The 22881-nt window shown below is 43.6% G+C and overlaps 1 protein-coding gene across 3 annotated transcripts in view; it reads left to right on the top strand.

The window, feature by feature from the left end:
• The first annotated feature begins 2629 nt into the window (after positions 1–2629).
• The window catches only part of rasal2 (RAS protein activator like 2), a 68973-nt gene continuing 48721 nt past the window's right edge, over positions 2630–22881 (top strand). For 2 of the 3 annotated variants that reach the window (XM_022759002.1, XM_022759001.1), the window contains exon 1: positions 16983–17257. In XM_022759002.1, the coding sequence (XP_022614723.1) occupies positions 17092–17257 (166 nt within the window). In that variant the 5' untranslated portion in view covers positions 16983–17091. Of the gene's footprint in view, positions 3139–16982; positions 17258–22881 lie in introns of those variants that run through there. The other variant, XM_022759003.1, reaches the window with a different exon arrangement.

Raw genomic sequence — 22881 nt, 5'->3', positions numbered from 1 at the left:
ATTAATTACAAGATTCAGGAAAAACGTTCAGTGTGTCTGGGATTTCTAGTACTGTGCTGTGCTACTGATTAAAATTTCATTACCAGACACGCTCCATAAAAACCATCAACAAAAGCAAAGCTTTCATACAGAATGTTATTTACATTAAAAACTGCATTATTTCAAAATTAACAATCAACTGTAACTGACAAATGTTAAAAACTAGAATACAGTTGTGAAATGAAAGGTAGCGAGGTGAACTTTGCACTGACACAACACAAGCTGCATGTCATAAAGAGGTAGGATAAATCTTATTTAGGTAACAAGTATTAAATTATAGTAGAATGTAAAATAATACTTTCAAGCTCAGTGGAGGACGAGACAACAGTCGACAGGTGGACTGTGAGGAAGCTGTTGCAGCCGTCCATTAATGATGGAGGGAAGGTGCTAAAACGTCGTCAGGAGCCGTGTATTCATCAATCTTAGGGTGTAAAAACGTTTTACACTGTGGTTTTACAGTTTTAACTCAGTTAGCACACATGCTAACTTCAGCTACAATTACATTATCAAGTTACTGCCTCACGATATATGATATTTGTGCTTAGCCTGTACAGACTAAGTGCTAACAGTTGTGGACAAAGGTAACCTGTGTTAGCAGCCATCTGTTCGCCGGCTCAGCCAGGAGCTGTTGCGTCAGGTATGCAGAGGGGAGGTTTACCTGGTGTCCTCGAGGACACAGGTCAGATCCACCCCTCCCTCCTCCCCAGCTCCACCCTCTCATCCAAACATGGTTTCTTCTGGCACAAACACACAGACTAGTAAAGTCCAGGCAGGAAGACAACAGCAAGAAGCTCCTGGGTTCAGCTTCAGCCCTGGTTCTTTCTTGCAGTGTTGCATGTTCTCCTTGTGTTTCCTCCAGGACTCTGATTACTACAACAAAGACATGACATTTCATTCACTGAGGACTCTAAACTCTCCATAGGTCTGAATGTGTGTGTGTGTGTGATAAACCATTGTCCTGCTTTCCTCCCAGTGCATGCTGGGATACATTCCAGTACTTCAAACTTTTTTGTTTGAAGTTTGAATGTTTGATGTGATGAAAACAAGTTTGTTACATTTCATCCAGAATCACAAAGTTTGAATGTAGAAGTCACATAAATGTAAAACTAATAAGATTCACCCTGAAATTACAGAGAATCTTTAAATTGTTCGTTTGGACATTAACCTTTATAATAACAAGCTACATTATTAATTACAGATAATTACTGTCATTTTACACAGATTTGTATGTAATTTAAGAAAGCAGAAAAAATACTGTATCAATAAAACAGTAATTTGTCTTTACAAAAATGGGAAATAAATGTAATTCATTATTATTGGCATAATGTTTAAAATAAAAGTTTGGTTGTTAATTCACAGATCATTTCTGTCATTTTACAGACTTTTGTTCACAATTTAAAAACATTTTTTACAGTGTATCTGAGCTGCAACTATCATTTTCATTGATTCATATTATTTTCTTGAATCATTGTTTTGCTTGTAAAATGTGAGAAAGCAGCAAAAACTGCCTGTGATAAGTTCATAAAACTCAAAGTGATCAAAGATCTTCAGTTTACGATATAAAACAGCAAAACAAAAAGGATGTATCTGAGAAGAATCAACAGTTATTTCATTATCAACACATCTGACAGTTGTTTTCTTTAATAACTGATTGATTGATCAATCAGTTATTAAAGAAAATGCCTCATTACGCCCTGAAGTAAGCAAGCAAAACTTTATTTCCATGGCACATTTCATTCCAGGTGGAAGAACAACGTGCTGCACAAGTTATCAAGGAAGTTGCAAACACAAAAGCTATGTGGATAGTGTGAAGATAAAACATTAGACACAAATTAAAACGAACACATGATACATAAATGATACGTATGAATTAAACACCACTAAGAAAATAAAAATAAGACGTATAAAACATATGTATAAAATGGTTGTTCTACGAAGTGAACATATTCTAATTGCTTTTTTTTAATATTCACATGAGAGAAACTGGTTCCAGTGAATCAGTTGTCTAAATTGCTGACAATTAATTTTCTGTCAATTGCTAATTGATTAATCAACTCAACAATGATTTAAGCTGTAGTGTGGCCTGCTGGTTGGCTCCTGGGTGTCTGGGGAAATAATGTAATTGTAATGAAAAGTGTGAGTGTGTGTGTGTGTGTGTGTGTGTGGCTGTGTGTGTTGTGTGTGTGGGGGGGGGGGCAGGGGGGGTCAATAGGGGGCCCAACAATACATTTTTCCTACAGGCCCCCTGGGACGTTAAACCAGTCATGAATTAATGAGATGGGGCTTTTGGGGGCCCCTGATGTCCGGGGCCCCGGGGCAGTTGTGCACTTTGCCCCTTAACTGGAGCCAGAGCATGGATGTTGTTATTTACTAAAAATGTAGCCTGTTAATTAGCCGACGAATCGATTAATCGACTATTAGCTTCAGTGATTCAGTACCCAGACCTGAATGCGCGCTCCCGTCTCTCTTCTCACGCAGGAGCGCGCCCGGTGTCAGGCTCGTGCCCGGCTCTGTGGAGTGGACTGAGCGGCGGCGGTGAGGGGGACAGCCAGCCGGAGACACGCCGACCGACCACCGCGTTAGTCCGCTCACTTTCCAGCGGCTCACACAGACACTCCGCGGCGGCTTTGAAGCGGACGTTTCAGGGGCAGGAGGGAAAGGGGCTCCCCGCCTCGGCCGGGCACCGGTTTGTTTGAAGTTTAAAGCCCGCTAAGCTAACCTGGGAGAGCGGAACAATGAGGGAGAGCCAGCCGGGCTGCCGGACCGCCGCCGGCTGCTGCCGCCGCCTCAGCTAACGGCTAGCTAGGAGCAACTGGGCGGTCAACGCGACAAAACTCTCCCATGACGGATTATACACCGACTTTTCCCGCTTTCTCCCGCCGTGTAAACACTTAAACCCACTATCCCCGGCTTCACGTTCACTTCTGGAGGGTTTCTTTGAAAGACAACAAGTTTTTTTCCCCTATTCGGATATGGAGACGGACTCGGTGGCAGGCGACGTGGAGTCTCTGCACGGCGGACTGAGCCTCCTGGATCCCCTGGTGGACCGGATCCTGGTGGACACCGTGTCCCAGCAGCAGGGATGGCTCCGAGTTTACGGTAAGAAAAAGACACAGAAAGAGGGGGGGCAGCAGTGTCGGTGCTGACCCCGCACACTGGCAGGTTTCACCGGGGCGCTGTGCAGGTAGTCTGGAGAGCGATTACCGGCCGGAGAGCCAGGTAACAGCCGTGGGCCAAGGCCGAGGTCATGGCGGAGCTCAGTGTGTCTGCTCCTGCTCCTCCTGGTGTTAACCTTTACAGCCAGTTACTTTCAGTTCTGGTTCCCCTACACAGAGGTCAGAGGTCAGCCACAGAGCAGCAGCACCCCCCTCCAGCTGGGTCTGGACCCCTACAGTCCCTTCAACTCTGGGGGGGTTAAATACTTTTCATGACACGGAGCTCCAAAAATAGACCCACACCTCAGTCCTGAGACTGAACTAGTTCCTCTGTAGAGAGACAGAAACTTTAATTCATCTTCAATTGAAACTTGAAAACACAGAAGACATTTAAAAACCTGAAGGTGTTATAATCCGTTAATTCATTATGAGGTAAATCTGTTCAGTTTAAACCTGAAAACTCAATAAAACACCATCATGTTGCTTTCTGAAGTGTCATAAACCAGGATTCAACTTCATTACTTCACATTTTTAGAGCTTAACTTCCCCACTTTTTCAAATGAACAGAAGTTACAACAAGTTTAAGAGTTGTCACTTGAATTTAATGTAAATTATAATATAACAAGTTAAACTTTTAACAGTTTGATATAGCTCACAATGTTCACAATCAAATGAATCCAATAATTGTTTATCTTATGAAATGAAAAAAGAAAACTTTAACACTTAGTTTAAGGTCTAATAACATATATAACAATATATAACATGTGCATCCTGGATTGAGGCTGTAAAGAGTCACATGTCAACAAGATAAAGCAGCAGTGGTGTTACAGCTGTTCTCTTTCCCACTGAACACCATCATTAAAATATTAAATACTCACTTACAGATTATAAAACTACACCTTGTTAATTATCCTCCCATTTCTAACTGGCATTTATAAAGTTTGAACGTTTCTTCTTTAAGTTTAAGCGTTGACAGATGTGTCTGCTGACGTCACGGTCTGTTCAATATATATTGATATTTCATAACGACCATGATCACGAAATATAGAAATGTAACAAACGGTCAATAAATGTTTGATATCAATGATTTTCATTTTTATGAGTTAGGTTAGATGTGATCATTATAATCTCGAACGTTCTGACAATAAATAATCATTTAAAAAGAAGGTAAATCAGCCTTTAGACTCACTCATTGATCATGATAATTATCCATATCGATACCCATCATTTTTGGCATCATTGCAGACGGCGTATGTTCCATCAGTCATACACACTTTGTTTTGGCGGCCTGCCGGTGGGAGGCGGGGCTACACTAGTATTGACCACAGGTGATCGGTTTGAAGGTGATCGATGACTAGAAGCATTAGTTCACATCTACCCATCACGTATTTTTAAGGATCAGCCGCTGATCAATCGGGGCATCCCTAATTTATTATAACCTTGATAACGCAAAGCTGTGCTGCTAGCTTAGCCTTCAGGCCCGTCACTGTTTGTGTCTCCTGGAAACACTTCCTGTTGTGTTGTGAGTGTTTGCAGCTCATGTGTTGTCCAACTGATGAAGATGTTTCCTGAGGTTGTTTGTGTTTTGTCTGTTTGCGTGTGTTTTAAGTTTCAGTGCTTTGAGCTCTCAGGGCCACCGTAATAATAAGTGTGAATAAATAAATTATGGAGTAAGGTCTGCTGAGCGTGGGGAGATTAGGCCGGTCTGTTGACTCTGAGTGTCTGAGGGACAAAGTGAGTTTGGTTTCTACTTCCTGTGGCGCTCTGTGGTGGATGAAAGTTTGTCAGGAAGCAAAGTTGAGCCTGAGTTGTCATCCTCTTAGAACATGTGAATATTGACAGTAGATATGATTTCATGTTGGGCAGCAGTCGACTGACTGACTGACTGACTGACTGACTGACTGACTGACTGACTGACTGACTGACTGACTGGGTTGAATGACTCAGCGCTGCAGCTGTTGTCTGATGTTCCTCCTTTAATCCCTAAAATAAAAGTTTGTCAGAGCTGTGAGACACAAACAGTTTTCCATGACAGAACGTCGCTCTGCGGCGCCGAGGCGGTCGTGTCTCCCCGGGGAGTCGGGCTCTGCAGGAAGTGAATGAACTACTGGTGACGTGTTCACAGTGAGTCACAGCGATGTGAAGCATCTTCTCACTTTATTTGACTGTATCTCATCGGTTGGTATCAGGTCCGTCCTTCACATCAAAACCTGATTCCTCTGTGCTGCGTTCACAGCACTTAGGAAACACAGGAGAATTCAGCTTCTGGTTAGAAAATGCTGCTCCTCCGTGTCCTAGTCACCTGAAACCATCAGTTGATTTATCAATAATTAATAAAGAGAAGATAAAAGGTTTTTGTGATAAGCAGGTTTTTAAGTAATTTATTGTTCAGTTTTTCAATAAAAAACAAACAAACTGTTTCCCAAATAAAGACTTAAGATTTTTTTTGTTTTTGATAAGACGAAATCACCGTTTTTTATTTGGGTCCAGGTGGGCAGGGCTTGGTGACTGCTTTGTTGTGACATCACAAAGTTCCAGAAGTCCTGACGGCTGGTTTTAAGGCTCAGTTTCTGAATACAGGCTGTGTGCATTTCTCTGTGGACTGAGGCTTTGATACTTTCACAGTATTAATATAGAAGCTAGACCTGATCTATAATCACACTACACATGGACACAGACCTTTACACTGGAGGAGCTTTAATGTGAAGTCCACACCTCTGTTTTATGGACTATTGCGGGGCAGCAGCTAAGAATTATTTTTGTTATCTACTAATTATCTTTTGGATTAATTTAGTCAATAAAATGACAGAAAAAATTGTCATTAGTCCATAATTTGTCTTTCAAAAAAACCACGGATGCTCCATATTTTAAAATGATAATAAATTAGTTTTAACATTTTGAACATTTACATTCATTTCCAAAAATCAACTGGAAGTAGGACTTTCTCCAAAACTTCAAAATAAGAGCCTCATAAAGAAGTTGTTGCCTCGTTCTTTAACTAGTTGAAGTCGTTTCTCCGAAGCGAGAACAGCTGTTCAGAGACATTCAGTTTAAAATGATGTGAAACTGAGAAAAGCAGCGAGTCTTTGAGCGTTCATCTTTTGTTGATGCAGGAATAGTTCCAGAGGAGGGAAACATCTGCAGAGACTCAGTCACTGACAGGGTTTGGTGTCTGTGGCTGTAAAACTTGTTGTAAAGTCGCTGCAGTGTTTGTTCCCATGGATCCTGAACGCAGCACTGGTATCTGTGGATGCAGGGCTGTGTTTGGATGTTTGCTCGCCCCCCCCCCTCCCTCCCCTCCCCTCCCTCCTCAGTGTTGGGGGAGTGTGATGTCAGCAGCCAGTTTGTGCCGGTGATCTCACCCGGCAGGACTCCGGCTCTGGCATCAGACCCTCGCTGCCATCCGCAGCTCACATACCTCAGATAGACTGAAGGAGGGCCGCCGGCGTGCTGCCTTCAAGTCCACCTCACTGAATACGGACAGACCAACTAGCTGCAGGTAGTTCAGCCTATACAAGAATATATTATATGTACATATATTGAATTTACATAAGTAAAAATTATATATGAAACCTGCTAGGAAATGGAAATATTTCATATACTGACATATATATCTAGCCGATACAAATATATACATTTCTGTATATATGCCTATATTGTAGACAGATATATGTCCATCCCACAGTCAGAACATGATGATGATATAAACAGTAGTGTCTAAAAGTCTGAGACACTTTCCCAGAATGTGAAGTTGAAATAAATGAGAAATAAAAAAATAACAGTTTTGTTTTAATAAACTTGTCTAATACTAATTAACTTAAACTCAATAAATAAAATATATAATGTTAACACATCATGTGTTCTTGTAAAAATTCATCATATATTTTTGATATATGTACATATACAAATTTTACTATGGGCATTTTCTGTGTCATATAAACTCATATCTTCATATATCCAGAGGATATGTGATAATAATAGGTGACAGATATTGATATAGGGACTGTGTGTGTCATATATTATATTTCAGTAGCTCACAGTGAGTCAGAGAGGCTGAGGTCAGACTGGGGATGATGTCATCAGGTCCACTTCCTGTGGTTTACAACCACATCTCCAAATATGAGTCTTTAAAGATCAACATCACCTTCATCAGAGTGAGAGAGAGACAACATGAGGATTTACTGAAGCCAGACCACATCATCCCTCCACCTGCTCCCTGTCTGTTTTAGAATCGGTCTGAAGATTTTACTGATCACTTTTAAACCCAGAGCAACATCAGCGTTATTAACCCCGTACGAGCCAGAGCGCAGCCTCAGGTCCTCGCTGGTCCTGGACCAGGAGCCTTCGACTGTACTCCGACCCGCCTGAGGAGGCGAGGCAGAGACTTCTTTTAAATCGCTTCTTAAAACTCATGTTATAGACTTGCTTTTATGTGATGTCGTCTTTTTATTGCCTTTTTAATCCTTTTTTATCTTTTTAATCTTTTTTTAAAATATTTTTGTCACCTTTTTGAATCGTTTTTTTATATCGTTTTTTTTAAATCATCTTTGTATCTTTTTATTGTCTTTTTCATTTGTCTTTTTATCTCATCGTCTCCATATCGCCCTTTTATTGCTTCTACTGTGTTTGCATGTGTCTTTTCTAATATGGCATCTGCTCCCTCTGATTGTCCTTATTATATTGAAGCTCATTGTTTGTCCTCCATCCGTAGCTCCTCCTGATCTCTGTCCTGCTTTTCATTTGTTTGTCAGAGCACTTTGTAAACTCTAAAGGTGCTTTATAAATAAAGTTATCATTATTAGTAATATTATTATAATAACATTTATAATGCAGCGTTCATGGCCTGTTAGAGGTTGTGAATAGATGGCTTATGTGCAGGTTCTCCAGTGTGTTCTCCCACTGTTAGCCTAGCTTAGCACAAAGACTGGAAGCAGGGGGAAACTGTTAGCCTGGCTCCTTCACAGCTGACACTGAGATGAAGTTGTTCTTTCTGGTTTTGATAATGAGGATGATGATGATGATGTTACGCTGCTCAGACTGAGGTGGTTTTAATCTGTGTGTGTGTGTGTGTGTGTGTGTGTGTGTGTGTGTGTGTGTGTGTGTGTGTGTGTGTGTGTGTGTGTGTGAGACTGACACACTGTATTATCCAGAGAAAGGCTGCTGGATATAAGCCTGTTAAAGCTGACTGTGGACAGATGCTTAAACACAGGATTTATCCTTTTTCTGCCCCACCCCCCTCTCCTCCTCCTCCCCCCTCCCTCACTGAGCGTGAGCAGCCATCATTCAGAAGTGAACATATGGTGAACACTTTCATCCTGTGGCTGATTAACGCTGAGCTGTGACATGTTGTGACAGATAGGACATGGAGCAGTGAGGAGAGGGACGTCTGACAGGTGAACCGACACAACTTCCTGTTTTCCATCAGTTAGAATGGCGAGGTTCTACACCTAAATCCAACAGTTGTTCTTGTGAGGATCCACAGCTTCTCTTTGCCACGTGATGGTAAATACAACATGTTTGGGTTGTTGCTGCTGTGGTCGAATGAAGGTGGCTCTTCTACTTGATGATTTTCAATAGACTAAACAGATGATGGATTAATCAAGAAATTATCAGATGATTAATCAATAATAAAAATAATTGTTGGGCAGTAATTTGGACCTGGTGGAAGAAACTGTAGGATTGTTTGGCGTTGGTTCTCTCTGTTCTCCTGATCGGACCGTGTCAGGTTCAAACTCAACCCGGTTATTTGATGAAAATTAGATCTTTAATAGATTTGATAGAAACTTCTGTACTTACCACTCAGTGACACAGACTGTAAGTAAAGATGGCCGTCGCCTCTGTGACGTCGCCCACAAGTTTCTGAAGCTCAGAGTGAGCTGCTCCACCGTCGCCATCTTGGCAGTCCCTGACTCCGCCCCCTAACTCCCAGCTAATCCAAATATTGACAAAGAGGAGGGGCTTGTGTGGAGCTGAGACTTCAGTGCATACATGCACCCACCTGTCACTCAAAGAGGCCACGCCCTCAATCCTCCATAACTTTAGTCCTTAATAAAATGTAAACAGGTGAGTTATATAAACAGGTGAGTTATATAAACAGGTGTCATGAAGGAGGAAATTAGCTCCAGAGACCAAAACAGTTTCTGTACCAGGCTGTAAACATGTTTATTTCTGCTGTAAAGTTGGACATTTTAACATGGGAGTCTATGGGGACTGACTCACTGTTGGAGCCAGACTCTAGTGGTCGTTAGAGGAACTGCAGCTTCTGGTTTCAGGCTGGAGGTTGGAGCTTGATCAGAACAAACTGTCCTTTTCACTCAGATGATTATTTTCTAGATGAATCTCCTGATGGTTCTGCTTCACAGTTTCCTCTAATGTCTATATTCAGAGGCTCTGCGGGGTCAGAGGTCAGGACAGGAAGGTTTCCCTCCATCTGTTCAGCAGCATGGTGCTCTCAGTGAAGCCTTCAGATCTCTGAGCCGATGGCGGCGGGGAGCGCCGCCACCCGCTGAGGTTTTCAGCTTCTATATTGGATGGGGACTGTGGGAGCTCGTTGTGTTCGGTCTAATTCACACCTGAGATTCCTGCCGGAGCGTGGCGTCCGGATCGGAGCAGGGCTGGACCGCAGCCACGGCGACGCTCGCCTCGTGTTTCCTCTGCGGCTGAACGGAAACAGACTCTCACTCTGAACTCTGTCTGTCACACTGTCACAGCTCCAGATTTCTTCTTCTCTGCTTCCAAATGTTTTCATTTCAACAACAGAGAAACAACATGAGCTTTAAAGGAGGGTTCATGCTTTTTATCTAACGGCTTTAATGATTATTGATTATCAGCTATCAGGAACAACGTTTGTGTTTCCAGGTTGTTAATAGGGATGATGATCATTGAGATTTTAACGGTTCTTCTACTTTTATTAATACTGCTTATTGATCCAGTACTTTAGTGGTTCTCTTATCAATCCGGTTCTTTAAAGGTTCTCTTATTGATCCGGTTCTTGAACGGTTCCTTATCGACAGTTCTTTATGACTCTGGTTGAGTGTTTGGACTTGTTGTCGTGCTGCAGGATGAATCTGAACCAATCAGACACCTGCTGATGATGATGATGATGACGACTTTGGCAGAACCTCAGACAATCTGTCGTTTGTGCATTCTCCACTGTGATTGGTCGGCTGTACGGAGGTGTGAATGTGGGCGGGGTCTGACTTTCACACCACTGTTTCTGTCACTTGTCATGCGAACAGCCGAGTGTGTTGGACGGAGTATGAACGTCGGTGAGCGGGTTCAGGCCCGTGTGCTGGTGTCGGGGACAATGGAGGCCGACCAGAGGAGGAAATGGAAAGTTCCTGGCTGTTTTCAGGATGGGGGGCGTTGAGACAGGATTTCCCCTCTCAAACAAAACAAGAGTCTTGACTTCTCTGGTCAGAAATAAGCTGCCGTCTATTTCAGGACGCAGAGTGGAAAAACACAGCAGCGGGGATCCACTAGTCTCCATGACTACAGGGTTAATATCAGATTGTTATTCCTCCGCCCAGCGACAGTCAGAGCGGCAGCCATTTTGTTTTCGGGTTGTATGTACGTCACATTCTCGTGGACACGATGTCTCAGTAACACCTCGACAGAACTTCTTCAAATGTGGCACAAATGTTCACCTGGAGTCAAAAGGTCAAAGGTCACAGTGACCTAAAAGAACGTGGTTTTGGCCTTGTGAACGCGATATCTCCGTAACGCCTCGAGGGAGTTTCTTCATCTTTGGTAAAAACATTCACCTGGACTTAAAGATAAACTGATAAGATTTTTGTGGCTAAAGGTCAAAGGTCATGTCGCTGTGATCAACTGACTGATGGATGTTTTCTGACTGATTCAACAGATTAATCACTGATGAAAGTTCGTTTTAACTGTTGGGTTTCCCCTGGCAACAGTCGCAAATACTGTAATTCTGAAATCATGTGCAGATCAGCTACTTTATCAATGAGTTAATGGTTTAGTCCATAAAATACAAAAACAGTTTTACTCTAAAATCCCTCAAATGATCAAAATAGTCGCTCATTGATTTTCTGTTGATCAACTGATCAACTCATCAATGAAATCAGTGCATTTTCAGCCACCAGTGTTTCTGCTAATTCTCAGTTTGAGCATAAAAACCAGAAAAAAACAGTTAGTTGTCGTGTGTCGATACAGACTCAGACATTCTTCTGTTTGTGACATCATGATCTTCAACTTCCTGTCTGTTTTCTGGAACAGTTGTGTGTCCTCGTCTAGTCGAGCCTTATGGGAGATTTACCCAGGATTCCTGAGGGCCGTGCCCCTCCCTCTGCTGATTTATTGCTCTCTTTGAGGCTGCTGGTTATTTTTAGCTGGAGGCTGCTGCTGGTTTCCGGCAGGATGGGGATGAGAGGTGGACATAGCAGCCCCCCCCCCCGGGGTTTGGGGCTCTGTTCTCGGAGACGTAGAGTCCACCTCTGGTTTCCACCTGATGGACTTCCTGTTTGTCTTCTCCTGCCGCTCTCAGGGAGTTGTAGGAGCAGGAATGTTGGTTACATCTCCCGTCTGGGCTCAGCGCCAGGAAATGAATGAGATTCCATTGAGCTCAGTTCAGTTCAGTGTTTACAGGAGGTCTCAGAGTCCTGAGCGTCCAGGTCAGCAAACCTGAACCTGCTCCACATCTACACAGCTGTTAGTGACCGACCTGCAGTCCTACCTGTGCACAGGTGAGCAGGCTCAGTGTTGGCTTTAGGTGCAGAGAGCCAGAGAACTGAAAGTGTGCTACTGATTCTTCTATTGACTATTTAATGATCAATTTGTTGATTGTTTCATTGAAGTTCATTTTATTTGTGTCTTTGCACAAAACACAAAGGTTTTAGCTGCTGCTCCGTCATCCAGAATGTGGTTTTCCCTCCAAACTTTACACAGAGAACAAACCGCCATTTTGTTTTGCCCCGGAACAGTTAACCTCCTTTAATGAAGCGTTCCCCCTTCGTTAACATTTTTAAGACTAATCTTAAAACCCACGTTTTTCTTTGGCTTTTAATCTTTCTCTTTTATCTTCTGTGTTTTGTGTCGGACTGTGGGGAAGTTGAAACTTCACATTGTGTCGTGTGTTTCTCGTTGTATGTTATTGTTCAGCACTCTGGTTGTTTTTAAATGTGCTTCATAAATAAACTTGATTTTTGAATTTGACGAAGTCCCGTACATTCGAGTCGCACTCTGCTTCAGCCGCCGTTTCCCAAAAACGTTAGCGTCGACTGGAGCCGATAACGGCTGGCGTCACGACGCAGCAGAGTGATACTGAAGAAGACATTTGTTATGATTAAAGTGTTTTAGAAAAAATAAAAATGATGCGTCAGTTTAAATATTGATGACGTCATTGATTACGGCAAGTGATGGCGGCAGGACGGCCGCACAACTGGGAGTTAAAAGACGTCAAGATGGATGACATCATCAGGGAGGTTTTCACCCCGTGTGGAGAACAGGTAGAGCTGATTGAATGGTTTTCGGTGGCGTTCTTGTCAGATGTTTGCTGGTGGATTTAAAGGACAGATGGTTTAGGTCTCTGTGCCGCGACAGTCGTAATCTCTTGAAGGAACTTCTTCAAATTTGGCACAAATGTCCACCAAGACTCAAGGATCAACTGATTAGATTTTGAAGGTCAAAGGTCAAGGTCATGGTGACCTCACAAAGCACTACCCCGTTTTGCCCGTGTGAACGCGATATCTCCGTAACGCCTTGAGCGAAGACCCGTTCACCTGGACTCAAGGACGACCTGATTAGATTTTTGTGGCCAAAGGACTTCACAGCAATTATGACAAAATCTCACACAGATGGTTCATATTTTGTATTTTCTCTGACTCTGGATGAGCAGGGATGTGACCTGGACCTCGTCTGAGTGGAGGAGGAGTCTAGCTCCAGTCAGGTCCAAGTTTCAGATCAGCGTCCCTGTGTTTCCCTGGACAGTGTTCATGTGTTCAGGACGTCCAGCGTGCTCACAGCGGGGCGGCTTATTGTGTTAAATGGAAACAGAAAGTTTAAGGAGAAAGTGTATTGACTCCCACAGTGAGGCGCAGAAAAAGAGAACAGCTTTGGTTTTGGACTCGATTCAACAGGAAGTGTCTGGCAGGAGCCGGACTCTCCCGGTCCCTGCTGTCTGTTGGTGGGCGGTTGGTGGAGGACTTGGCTCCGTCCTGGACTCCTCAGCTTAGCCTGCCTGGGTCTTAACTCTGACCTACATGCAGCCGCCGTCGTCCCGGACACCAGCCGCTTGGTTATCCAATAAATAATGATATGTGGGTCACTGAGGGCAGCTCGTCTTTTAAAGCCTCGGCCCGTCGCAGCCTCGTTACAGGAAGAGGAAGAAGAAGAAGAAGCAGAAGAAGAAGAAGGTTTACTGGGGGATCCTGGAAGTTGGACAGGCTTGTTTCTAATATTTTTAACTGAGGAAGAGATCCTGTTTCCTGACCAGCCACCATCCTCTCCTCCTCTCACGAGCTGCAGTCAGCCGTGTGTCCCTGGAGAAACACCAGATGATTTTTACCAGCGGTTCAGTTTATAACAACTTCCTGTTGACTTTAATCTGGTTTTAAATTTCTTCTACAATCAGACTTTCACATGTGCTGATCCTCCACAGCTGCAGATACGGACTCCTGACAGGAGCAGCCAATCAGACAGCATCGTGGTGACAGGTAGCCGGCCTCACCTGCGTCACATTTGCTCCACCTGACTTGTTTACATTACATATCAGACACTGAGAATAAACTGTTTAATAATAATGAGATGAGAGCAGCAGTCCTGTTGTTAATCCAGATTATATTGATTAGTTACTGTTTTCTGATGCCTTCCCCAAATGAGACATCGTCTCCACGGAAACCACAGATTATTTAAAGCTCCTCCAGTGTAAAGGTCTGTGTCCATGTGTAGTGTGATTATAGATCAGCTCTAGCTTCTATATTAATACTGTGAAAGTATCAAAGCCTCAGTCCACAGAGAAATGCACACAGCCTGTATTCAGAAACTGAGCCTTAAAACCAGCCGTCAGGACTTCTGGAACTTTGTGATGTCACAACAAAGCAGTCACCAAGCCCCGCCCACCTGGACCCACCATCCAAACCTTGCAGGATTTGGTTTCTCTGAGTGTTTTTACCTGAAATCTGATATATTTTTTATTGGATCACTCAGAAAACAGTGAGCCAATCAGAAGAGAGGCTCAGAGCCTCCTCTCTTCTGATTGGCTCACCGACCTGTTGTTACTAGAGCTGCAGAGAGAAGCCTGAGAGAGGAGATGTGAAACCAGAGATGGTTTTTATATCTTCTGATGGATCAACACTTCAAATAAAACAAAGAAGAAGAAACAAGGAGCTTTAAAAAGGATGAAGACGTTTGTTTGTTAGTTACAGCAGTGCATTATGGGTTTTTTTTTATCTCACCTTCACACCTACTTAAAAGAAAAACTACATACAATGCGTTTTAAACGTTTTATGTGTGCGAATAAATGAATAAATAAAATCATATATCAATAATAGCGATGAGCAATGAATGGAAATATTATGAAAATCACAATTTGACAGAGTGAAAATCCAGATCTCTGCAGTTTTTTTGATGGTTAAATTGTCACAACACGTCTTTACAAGTGAACATCGTGTTCTCCAGATGTTACATGGTTGTTTGATGCAAAAATCATCATTTATATAAATATATAGATGTATATATATATATTTTTTTTTCCAGTGAAATCTGTTAATTTGGAGGTTATTCTGTTTATTCTAATTGGGGTAATGATGTGCGCATGTGCCGACGTTTCTTATTTAACCCTCGTTACTTCACTTCATCATTTATTTATGAGTTAATAATTTATTTATTTACACTTTCTAAATTATTCTAACTGTAAAATTCTGACACTTACAGACAAGTGAAAATTTAACTTTATCTTCCATATTTCTATTTTTTATGTGTTTGTATATCATAGTATAAGGACTTTTATCGTTTATCTTTTATCTTTATAATCTACTTCCTGTTCTCTTTCTTTGCTGAGGAAGCAAATTTGATTTACCTCCTGGGGATCAATAAAGTTTATTGATTCTGATTCTGTTCGTACTATGTTCTGAAAAAATGACGAGCAGTGTTCCCAGTGAATTCACCATCTGGATGCTGTGACTCTGACCTTTGACCTGCAGTTGCTGCTCACCCTTGTGATTGTCAGTGGTTTGACTCGTCGTGATGATTGACAGCTGAAAGCCTCAGATGTAAAGTGCCGCCGCCTCCTCGTTTCCATATGAATCAACACGCAGAGCGAGTCCTGCAGGAGTTTTGCATCCTGCTGCTGCTGCAGAGCTCGACCCTCCCATCGGTTGAATCATCAGTGGAGATAAGTTTCTTCTGAGGATGAGTTTTCTAACAGTGTCGCCTCCCTGTGGGACGCTGCTCCTGTTTCCTGTCTGAACACAGAGGCCTCCGACCCTGCACAGGGAGGGGGGTGGGGGTGGGAGGGCATTCTTTAATGCTGATGAGTATTATAAGCTCCTGGTCGGGTCGAGCCCTGAGAGCTGACAGAGAGTTAGAGGTTGTGATGTGATATTTTGAGCCACTTCCTCTTTACTAACCCAAACCCAAAAACCACAAATATTCCGTTACTTAAAATCTTAATAATTGAATTTTAACATTTCCAACATTTTCATTAATTTCCAAATCAACTGGAAGCAGGACTTTTTCCAAAACTTCAAAATAAGAGCCACATAAAGAAGTGACTGCCTTGTCCTGGTTGATGTCGTGACAAAAACTCAAAGAATTCACTTTATTAACATTAAAGACTAAAAAATATTCAGGTTTGAGAATCTGGAGTTGGTGAATTTTTGTCATCTGTCCTTAAAAATGATTCATTGATCCTCAAAACAGTCGCAGATCAATTTTCTGTCAATAGAATTAATTGACGAGCCCTAGTTATAAGTACATTTTACACCACCGCTTACACTTTTATTTAAAGCCCTCACAGTGAATCTGACTTCCTATTGGTTGGTTCAGCAGCAGTGAACAGAACAAATGCTTTTGATTTTGATCTCTGAGCTCTGACGAACCAAGAAGTTCAGATTTCTGAGAACACAAATCCTGCCCATCGGCTTCAGGAGCCGCCGATCAATAAGTAACCATCAGGAAACAAAGATTGTAAACTGATAGAGGAAACCGAGAAGGCCGACACACTGAACTGTGTGTGCAGTTTCAGTTTCTACCCCGGTCATAAGGGAAACCACAGCGTGCAGCTCTGCTTCTCGCTAGAAGCTGATTGGCCGGGGCTCTGAAGTTAACTTCGTCTACATCTGACACTCGACTTCCTCCCAGGAAGACCGTCAGCCGCCTGTTGAGAAAGACCGAAGCAGAAGCTGGAGCGTGGCGTTGACATGAAGACGAGCGGGACCTGACGTCTCCTCAGAGCAGAAATGTGTTGTTAGGGCGTTGTGTTCGTGTTGGAGCACAGCTGTCGGCAAACCAGCTGTTTCCGCCATCTTGGAGGTCTCCATCTGTTCGCCCCTGCTGCCTGGAGGAGGCCTGTGTGTGTTGGAGCATGAGTGGAAGTAGCGCCCCCCCTGCGGGCAGCGAGGGTCCGGTCCAGGGACCCTGCCAGGCGTCGTACCGCTGGCACCATTACAGGAAGCCTTGGCGGAGATCCGACCCCCAGCCGGGTCCTGAGCAGCTATTGGACAGATATAAGTGGAGGACATCTGCTCGCCTGGCACCGAGGGCGGCCAAGCAGTCACCCCCCGAGGGCAAAGGTCACAGCGCTGAGCCCCTTCACCTACGGCTGCTCAGCTTACCGAGGCTCAGCGCCGCCGCCGCACCCGACAGGAGCCGAGTCCGGGCCCACGAAGGCCAGGCGAGGCCCGGCTCTCTGCGCAGGATCTTCCCCTACCTCAGGTCCATGTCGGAGCCCGGCGCAGGGGACGACTCGGAGAGGCCGGCGCTCAGGAAGGTGGGATCGGACGCAGAGCGACGAACCTCCTCCGTCAGCAGCTTCATCCACTTGTTCTCCAGGAGGATCAGCAGAGTCCTCAGAGACGAACCTGAGACTGACGCAGGAGAGTCCGGTAGGAGAGATTAGCGTTTACCTGGCTTTATGTCGTGTTCGTGACAGAAGGTGGAAGGTCTGGATTTTATTTCTGAGGTCTCTTAAACTTCCCACTCCATCATCAGCTGCTTAAAAGCTCCATGTTTCTTCTTCTTCTGTGTTTTATTTGAAGTGTTGATCCATCAGAAGATATAAAAACCATCTCAGCATAGTTTTACATCTCCTCTCTCAGGCTTCTCTCTGGAGGTGACTGCTTTGTTGTGACATCACAAAGTTCCAGAAGTCCTGACGGCTGGTTTTAAGGCTCAGTTTCTGAATACAGGCTGTGTGCATTTCTCTGTGGACTGAGGCTTTGATACTTTCACAGTATTAATATAGAAGCTAGAGCTGATCTATAATCACACTACACATGGACACAGACCTTTACACTGGAGGAGCTTTAATGTGAAGTCCACACTTTTGTTTTATGAACTATATTAAAGGATTATCTATTTTCCTTTGGATGAATTTAATCCATAAAATGTCAAAGAATTGTGAAAAATGGTCATTAGTACTTTCAATTGTCTCATTTTGTCTGACCAACCATCAAAAACCTAAAATGTTCCATTTTTTAAAATCATAATAATTGAATTTTAACATATTGAACATTTACATTAATTTCCAAATCAACTGGAAGCAGGATCTCATCCTAACTTCAGTATAAATAAATAAAATAATGTTCATGTTTTACTAACCAGGCTGCGTGGACTGATCAGAGGAAGTTCACCTGTGTTTACTTTGTGTTGGAGCGGACAGAGGAGATGAATGAATGAAAGCAGCAGGTTTTTGTTCAGTGATTCACTTCATCCAAGTGTGTCAGTCGTCATGACGATTAACCAGCTGTTTTTTTGTCGTAGAAATGGTTGGCGGTACATTTTCTGTCCCACTAATGGATCAATAACCCAACAGTTAGAGGTGTGTGAATGTCACAGAGACTCCGCTCCTCCACGTGTCGTGTTCAAAGTGTTTCTGAGGAAAATCACAGCGGCGTCTTATCTCTGCTGCAGGTCTGCGCAGATTTATTCTCTTATCAGAGTGTTTCCTGGGGGGGGGGGGCTTCCTCTGCCGGGGGGGGTCAGGCTCTGAGCTGCTGATTGAGAGCTAGAAATCCACCTGCTGCTGCTTCAGGAAATATTTACATTGATTCAGAGTGTGTAACGCTCAGCCAGGCAGCCGGTCTGAAGGTTAAGTTATGCTAATTGCATTTTCCACTAGAACGTCACATGATGTGCAGATGTTCTGAGCCAGACGTGATGAATGTGTGTTTTCATGCAGAACTGAGGAGACACTGTCCCTTCTGTCTTATTCACTTCTACATGTTTCATTGTCTGTCGTCCTTTAACATCATCAGTCAGTGAGTGTGTTATTCTGTCAGCCTGATGCTTTCATGACTCGTTCATAAAACATGGTGGATGTTTGTTTAATCAACATGGTTGATTACAAGCTACTGGAGGAATCGAAGCAAACACTGAAGAAATATTCATCTGACATTTTAGGCTTGAACACACGAGTGTTAAACTTCTTGAGACGGTTTCAAGTGATTCAAACAGATTTATTGAAGACGCCATTTTACAGCATCATCAGTGAGACTGGGTAAAGTTTCTCTGCTGTGATTCATATTGAGGTCAACATGTTTTCACACAATAAACTGGGTCTGAAGATCATCTCCTCTCACTTCCTGGTTGAGTAATCTGGGTCAGGCCTTGAGCCCCGCCCACCACCTGCTGGCTCCAGGTGGACAGGTGAAAGAGCAGAGAGCATGAAGGTGGTGAGAGGAGGAAACATCAGAGAGACTCAGTCAGACCCAGACTCAGAGGAGGAGTCTGAGACCAGAACCAGAGACTAGCAGACGATCAGAACCGTTAGCTAGTTAGCATCTTTCAGAAAAGTTAGCACAATTAGCATCTTTTAAAAGCAGTTAGCTAGTTAGCATCTCGTCAGAATGGTTTGTGTAGTTAGCATCTTTTATTTGTTTATGTTGTTTGTTAGCTTGTAACTGACAGTGGCTGATACAGCGTTAGAGGTTGTGCTAATGCTAAGTCTCTCTCTCTGTACTGACAAGGTTTCAGGTGTATTTAGCCCCGCCCACCCATCCCCACCAACTGATATGATTGGTTCCTGAGGTCTGTGACGTATGAAACCCTGAATCTGTGTTTATGAGACTGTGATTGGTTCACTGCAGTTCAGGGTGGAAACACTCAGTCATGGTGTTGATGATTGTTTCATCATCATGTGTCTATGTTATATAAAAACATCTTTAATTCCTTATTTGTCATTTTCAAAAGGGACAAAAATGAAGGTGTAAATCAGAAAGAGAAGCCAGTGTGTTCCTCAGGTCTCTCCTGCCGTGTTTCCCTGCTCAGCCTCTGTCCGACCTCGTCGCTACATGTCTCTGTGGTATATCTGAGCTCATCCATCATCCTGAAACGGAGGTGATCCGTGTTATCTGTCACCTCCCAGCAGCCTCGGCACGCCGTGGGCAATGGAGCGTCCATCCCTCGCCGTAAATTTTAAAAGCGGCGACGAGGAGCGCTCATGTAAACCGAGCACACACAGGGAGATTTAATTTCATCTCTCTGAGTCAGTGGTTTATGGGAAATGATGTCCTGTGGGAGGAGGAGGAGGAGGAGGAGGGTCTGAGCTGGGACATCACAGTCATCACATGTTGGTAGTCTTTGCTCATGTTACTTTCCTTTGCTTTACTTCTATTTTGGAGATAGTTGTGCTCCATGTTTTCAAACTACAGTTCCCATAGTGCATTTGGAGGATGTAGGAAAGTAAGCTCAATTAGCCATGACCACTTCCTGTTTACAGTGTACTCACTGATGTACAGACAACTCTCACTGGATCACTGTGATACTGAGGATGATTTCTGATCAGATTTATAGATCTATATCTGATAGATGATAACCTCTGTGCTGAGATGAAGTTATGTTTTTAAGGTTCTTTAATCTCCTCCATGATCTGTGTATCAGCTCCAGCTGCTGATCAGCAGCCAAGCTACAGTAACCAACTTCCTGTCTCTCCCTCTGCCCCTCCCCCTCCTGTAACTCTCCAGCTTCTGCCCTGCGTTCACTTAAAATGATCTGTCATTTATCCAGTGACAACAACAACAAACACTCTCTGGCCCCGCCTCTTCTCATGTGACCAGTTGTGTAGATAAATATTTTAACAGAATTAATGAGGAGTCGTTGTTTTTTATTTTTTATTTTATTTAATTAGTTTAATCAAAAACAAACCTGCAGGAACGACAGAGAGACAGAGAGGTAGTGAGAGTCTCCAGCAGGCCCAGAGCATGCTGGGTAGTAAAAACCACAGAGTTCTCACTTCTCCCCACACACACACACACACACACACACACACACACAAGAATGATTCACCCTCCTGCTCTTACACTCTTGAGTTTCCATGTGAAAATGAGCAGCTACTGCTAATTGGAGGCTAATTAACCCAAGTGTGTGTGTGTGTGTGTGTGTGTGTTGTTGGCAGCACTAGTGTTTGGTTGTGTTTTGGCTCAGGGCATTCTGACAAAAACCCTGTTCATCAGAGGTGTGTGTGTGTGTGTGTGTGTGTGTGTGTGTGTCTCCCTTTTCTATGTAAATGGTCCCTCCACAATAAAAGCCCTGACGGTAACAAAAGGAGCCTGAGCTCATTAACCTCTCAGAGCTGTGGTGGGAAAGTGGAAGCTTCCTCTGTCGACCACCCTGATGCAGTTACCTCTGAACACACCTTTTGTTTTGTTTTGTCTTCGTTTTGGTGCCGATTCAGACCTTTACCCAAACCTCATGTAAAAGCTGAATCTGTGAGAGTCCTCTGGTAAGATAAGAGATTCCTGTATCAGTCCCACAGTGGGGACACCTGCAGGATTACAGCAGCAAAGTGACAGAAGAAAATCTGCAAAATGAGAAGCTCAGGTGCTTAAAAAGATTAATAATATAATATGTACAAATTAGAGATTTAGATATAACAAAAACTAAAAATAGCAGCAGATGAGTGAAATGATTGAACGTTCTGAGGCAGACTTCAGGTTCAGAGGGTTAATGCAGATTTTAGTCACAACAAAGTAGTGTCAGTGTGTTTTTGTTTTTGTCACATCCCTTTATTTTGATAAGTCACAACAGGAAACTGATGCCGGTCAGTTTTTAGATGAACCAGCTCCTGGGACAGTGAGGAGAAGAGTAAACCTCCTCCATCCATCACTCTTTATCTCCACTCGTCTCTCCTCTGCTGCTCTCGTCAGTCTGATAGGGGGTGACACCGCTATTCACCTTTGACCCCTGAGACCAGCCCCCCCTGCTCTCCCTCTCACCCCCCACATGCAGGCCACTGTCATGATTGACACTTGGCTCAGAGAACCTGCCTCAAAGATGCAAATGCAGGAGAGCGGTGCTGAAGTCAGCGTGTTTAAATATTAAACAGAGTCGCTGCCTCAAAGAGCCGACACACACACGCACACACACACACACACACCACACACACCACACACACCACACACACCACACACACCACACACACACACACACACACACACACACACACACACACACACACACACACAACACAAAGGTTTCATGTGAGCGTGGAGAGATGGGGGTTATGATGGTGGTGGAGGTTCATGTCTTTAGAAACCTGTAGTTTCAGCAGCTTCAGCTGAAACGATCAGGTGATCAAACAGTTAAAAGATAATCTGCAGCTATTTTCATAAGTGATTAAAGTTCCTCCAGACATGTTTTCAACTCTGTATAAATCCTCTGCTGTGATTCATATTTAGTTTAACATGTTTTCATCTGCACTTACTTCCTGGTTGAGAAATCTGGATCAGGCCTTGAGCCCCGCCCACCACCTGCTGGCTCCAGGTGGACAGGTGAAAGAGCAGAGAGCATCAAGGTGGTGAGAGGAGGAAGCATCAGAGAGACTCAGTCAGACCCAGACTCAGAGGAGGAGTCTGAGACCAGAACCAGAGACTAGCAGACGATCAGAACCGTTAGCACATTTAGCATCTTTTCAGCTTTGACAGCCCTCACTTTGAGTTAGTGGGACTTACAACCATTAACTGGCAGCTTCAGTCTCAGCTAACTGCCCCTCTCACTGGCTGTAAACAGCATGAAGGGGCAGAAGTTTTGAGGATCATTTGATTTTTATTTTGCACAAATGGCCAAAGAAACGTCTCGCTGCAGCCTCCAGGTTTCTAACTGAAATGACCTTGTCAGCAGGTGAATCTGTCCCAGAGTGTCCCTGTAAGTGGCTGTTACCAGAATAGTGTTGATGTTTCTGTGTGACTGGGCTGAGTGCTGTATCTGTCCTCTCCAGAGAGCTTATCAGAGCCGAGCTGCAGCCTTCGCTCACAATCAGCTGCTGCAGGAAACTGGCTGCGCGCCGTCACTGATTTGTTCTGCCGGCGTTCAGCGGGAGAACGCCAGGAGCTGTGGTCACACGGCTCAGTTCAGTTTTAAATGTGTCAGAGTTAGTTTTCCCACAGAGGAAATACAGTTTCCTGACTTTAACAAGTGTATTCATTGTTATTATCAATGAATCTGTTAGTTTTTTTTTAACAAACAATTCATCAATCCCTATAATAAAAAGGCGTCTGTAGTGGCGTCTCAT

This window comes from Seriola dumerili, unplaced genomic scaffold (genome assembly GCF_002260705.1).
Source record: "Seriola dumerili isolate Sdu_G_001 unplaced genomic scaffold, Sdu_1.0 BDQW01000315.1, whole genome shotgun sequence".
In the NCBI taxonomy this organism is placed as follows: domain Eukaryota; kingdom Metazoa; phylum Chordata; class Actinopteri; order Carangiformes; family Carangidae; genus Seriola; species Seriola dumerili.
The sequence above is the reverse complement of the archived record's forward strand: the minus strand, read 5'-3'. Positions and strand labels throughout refer to the sequence as shown.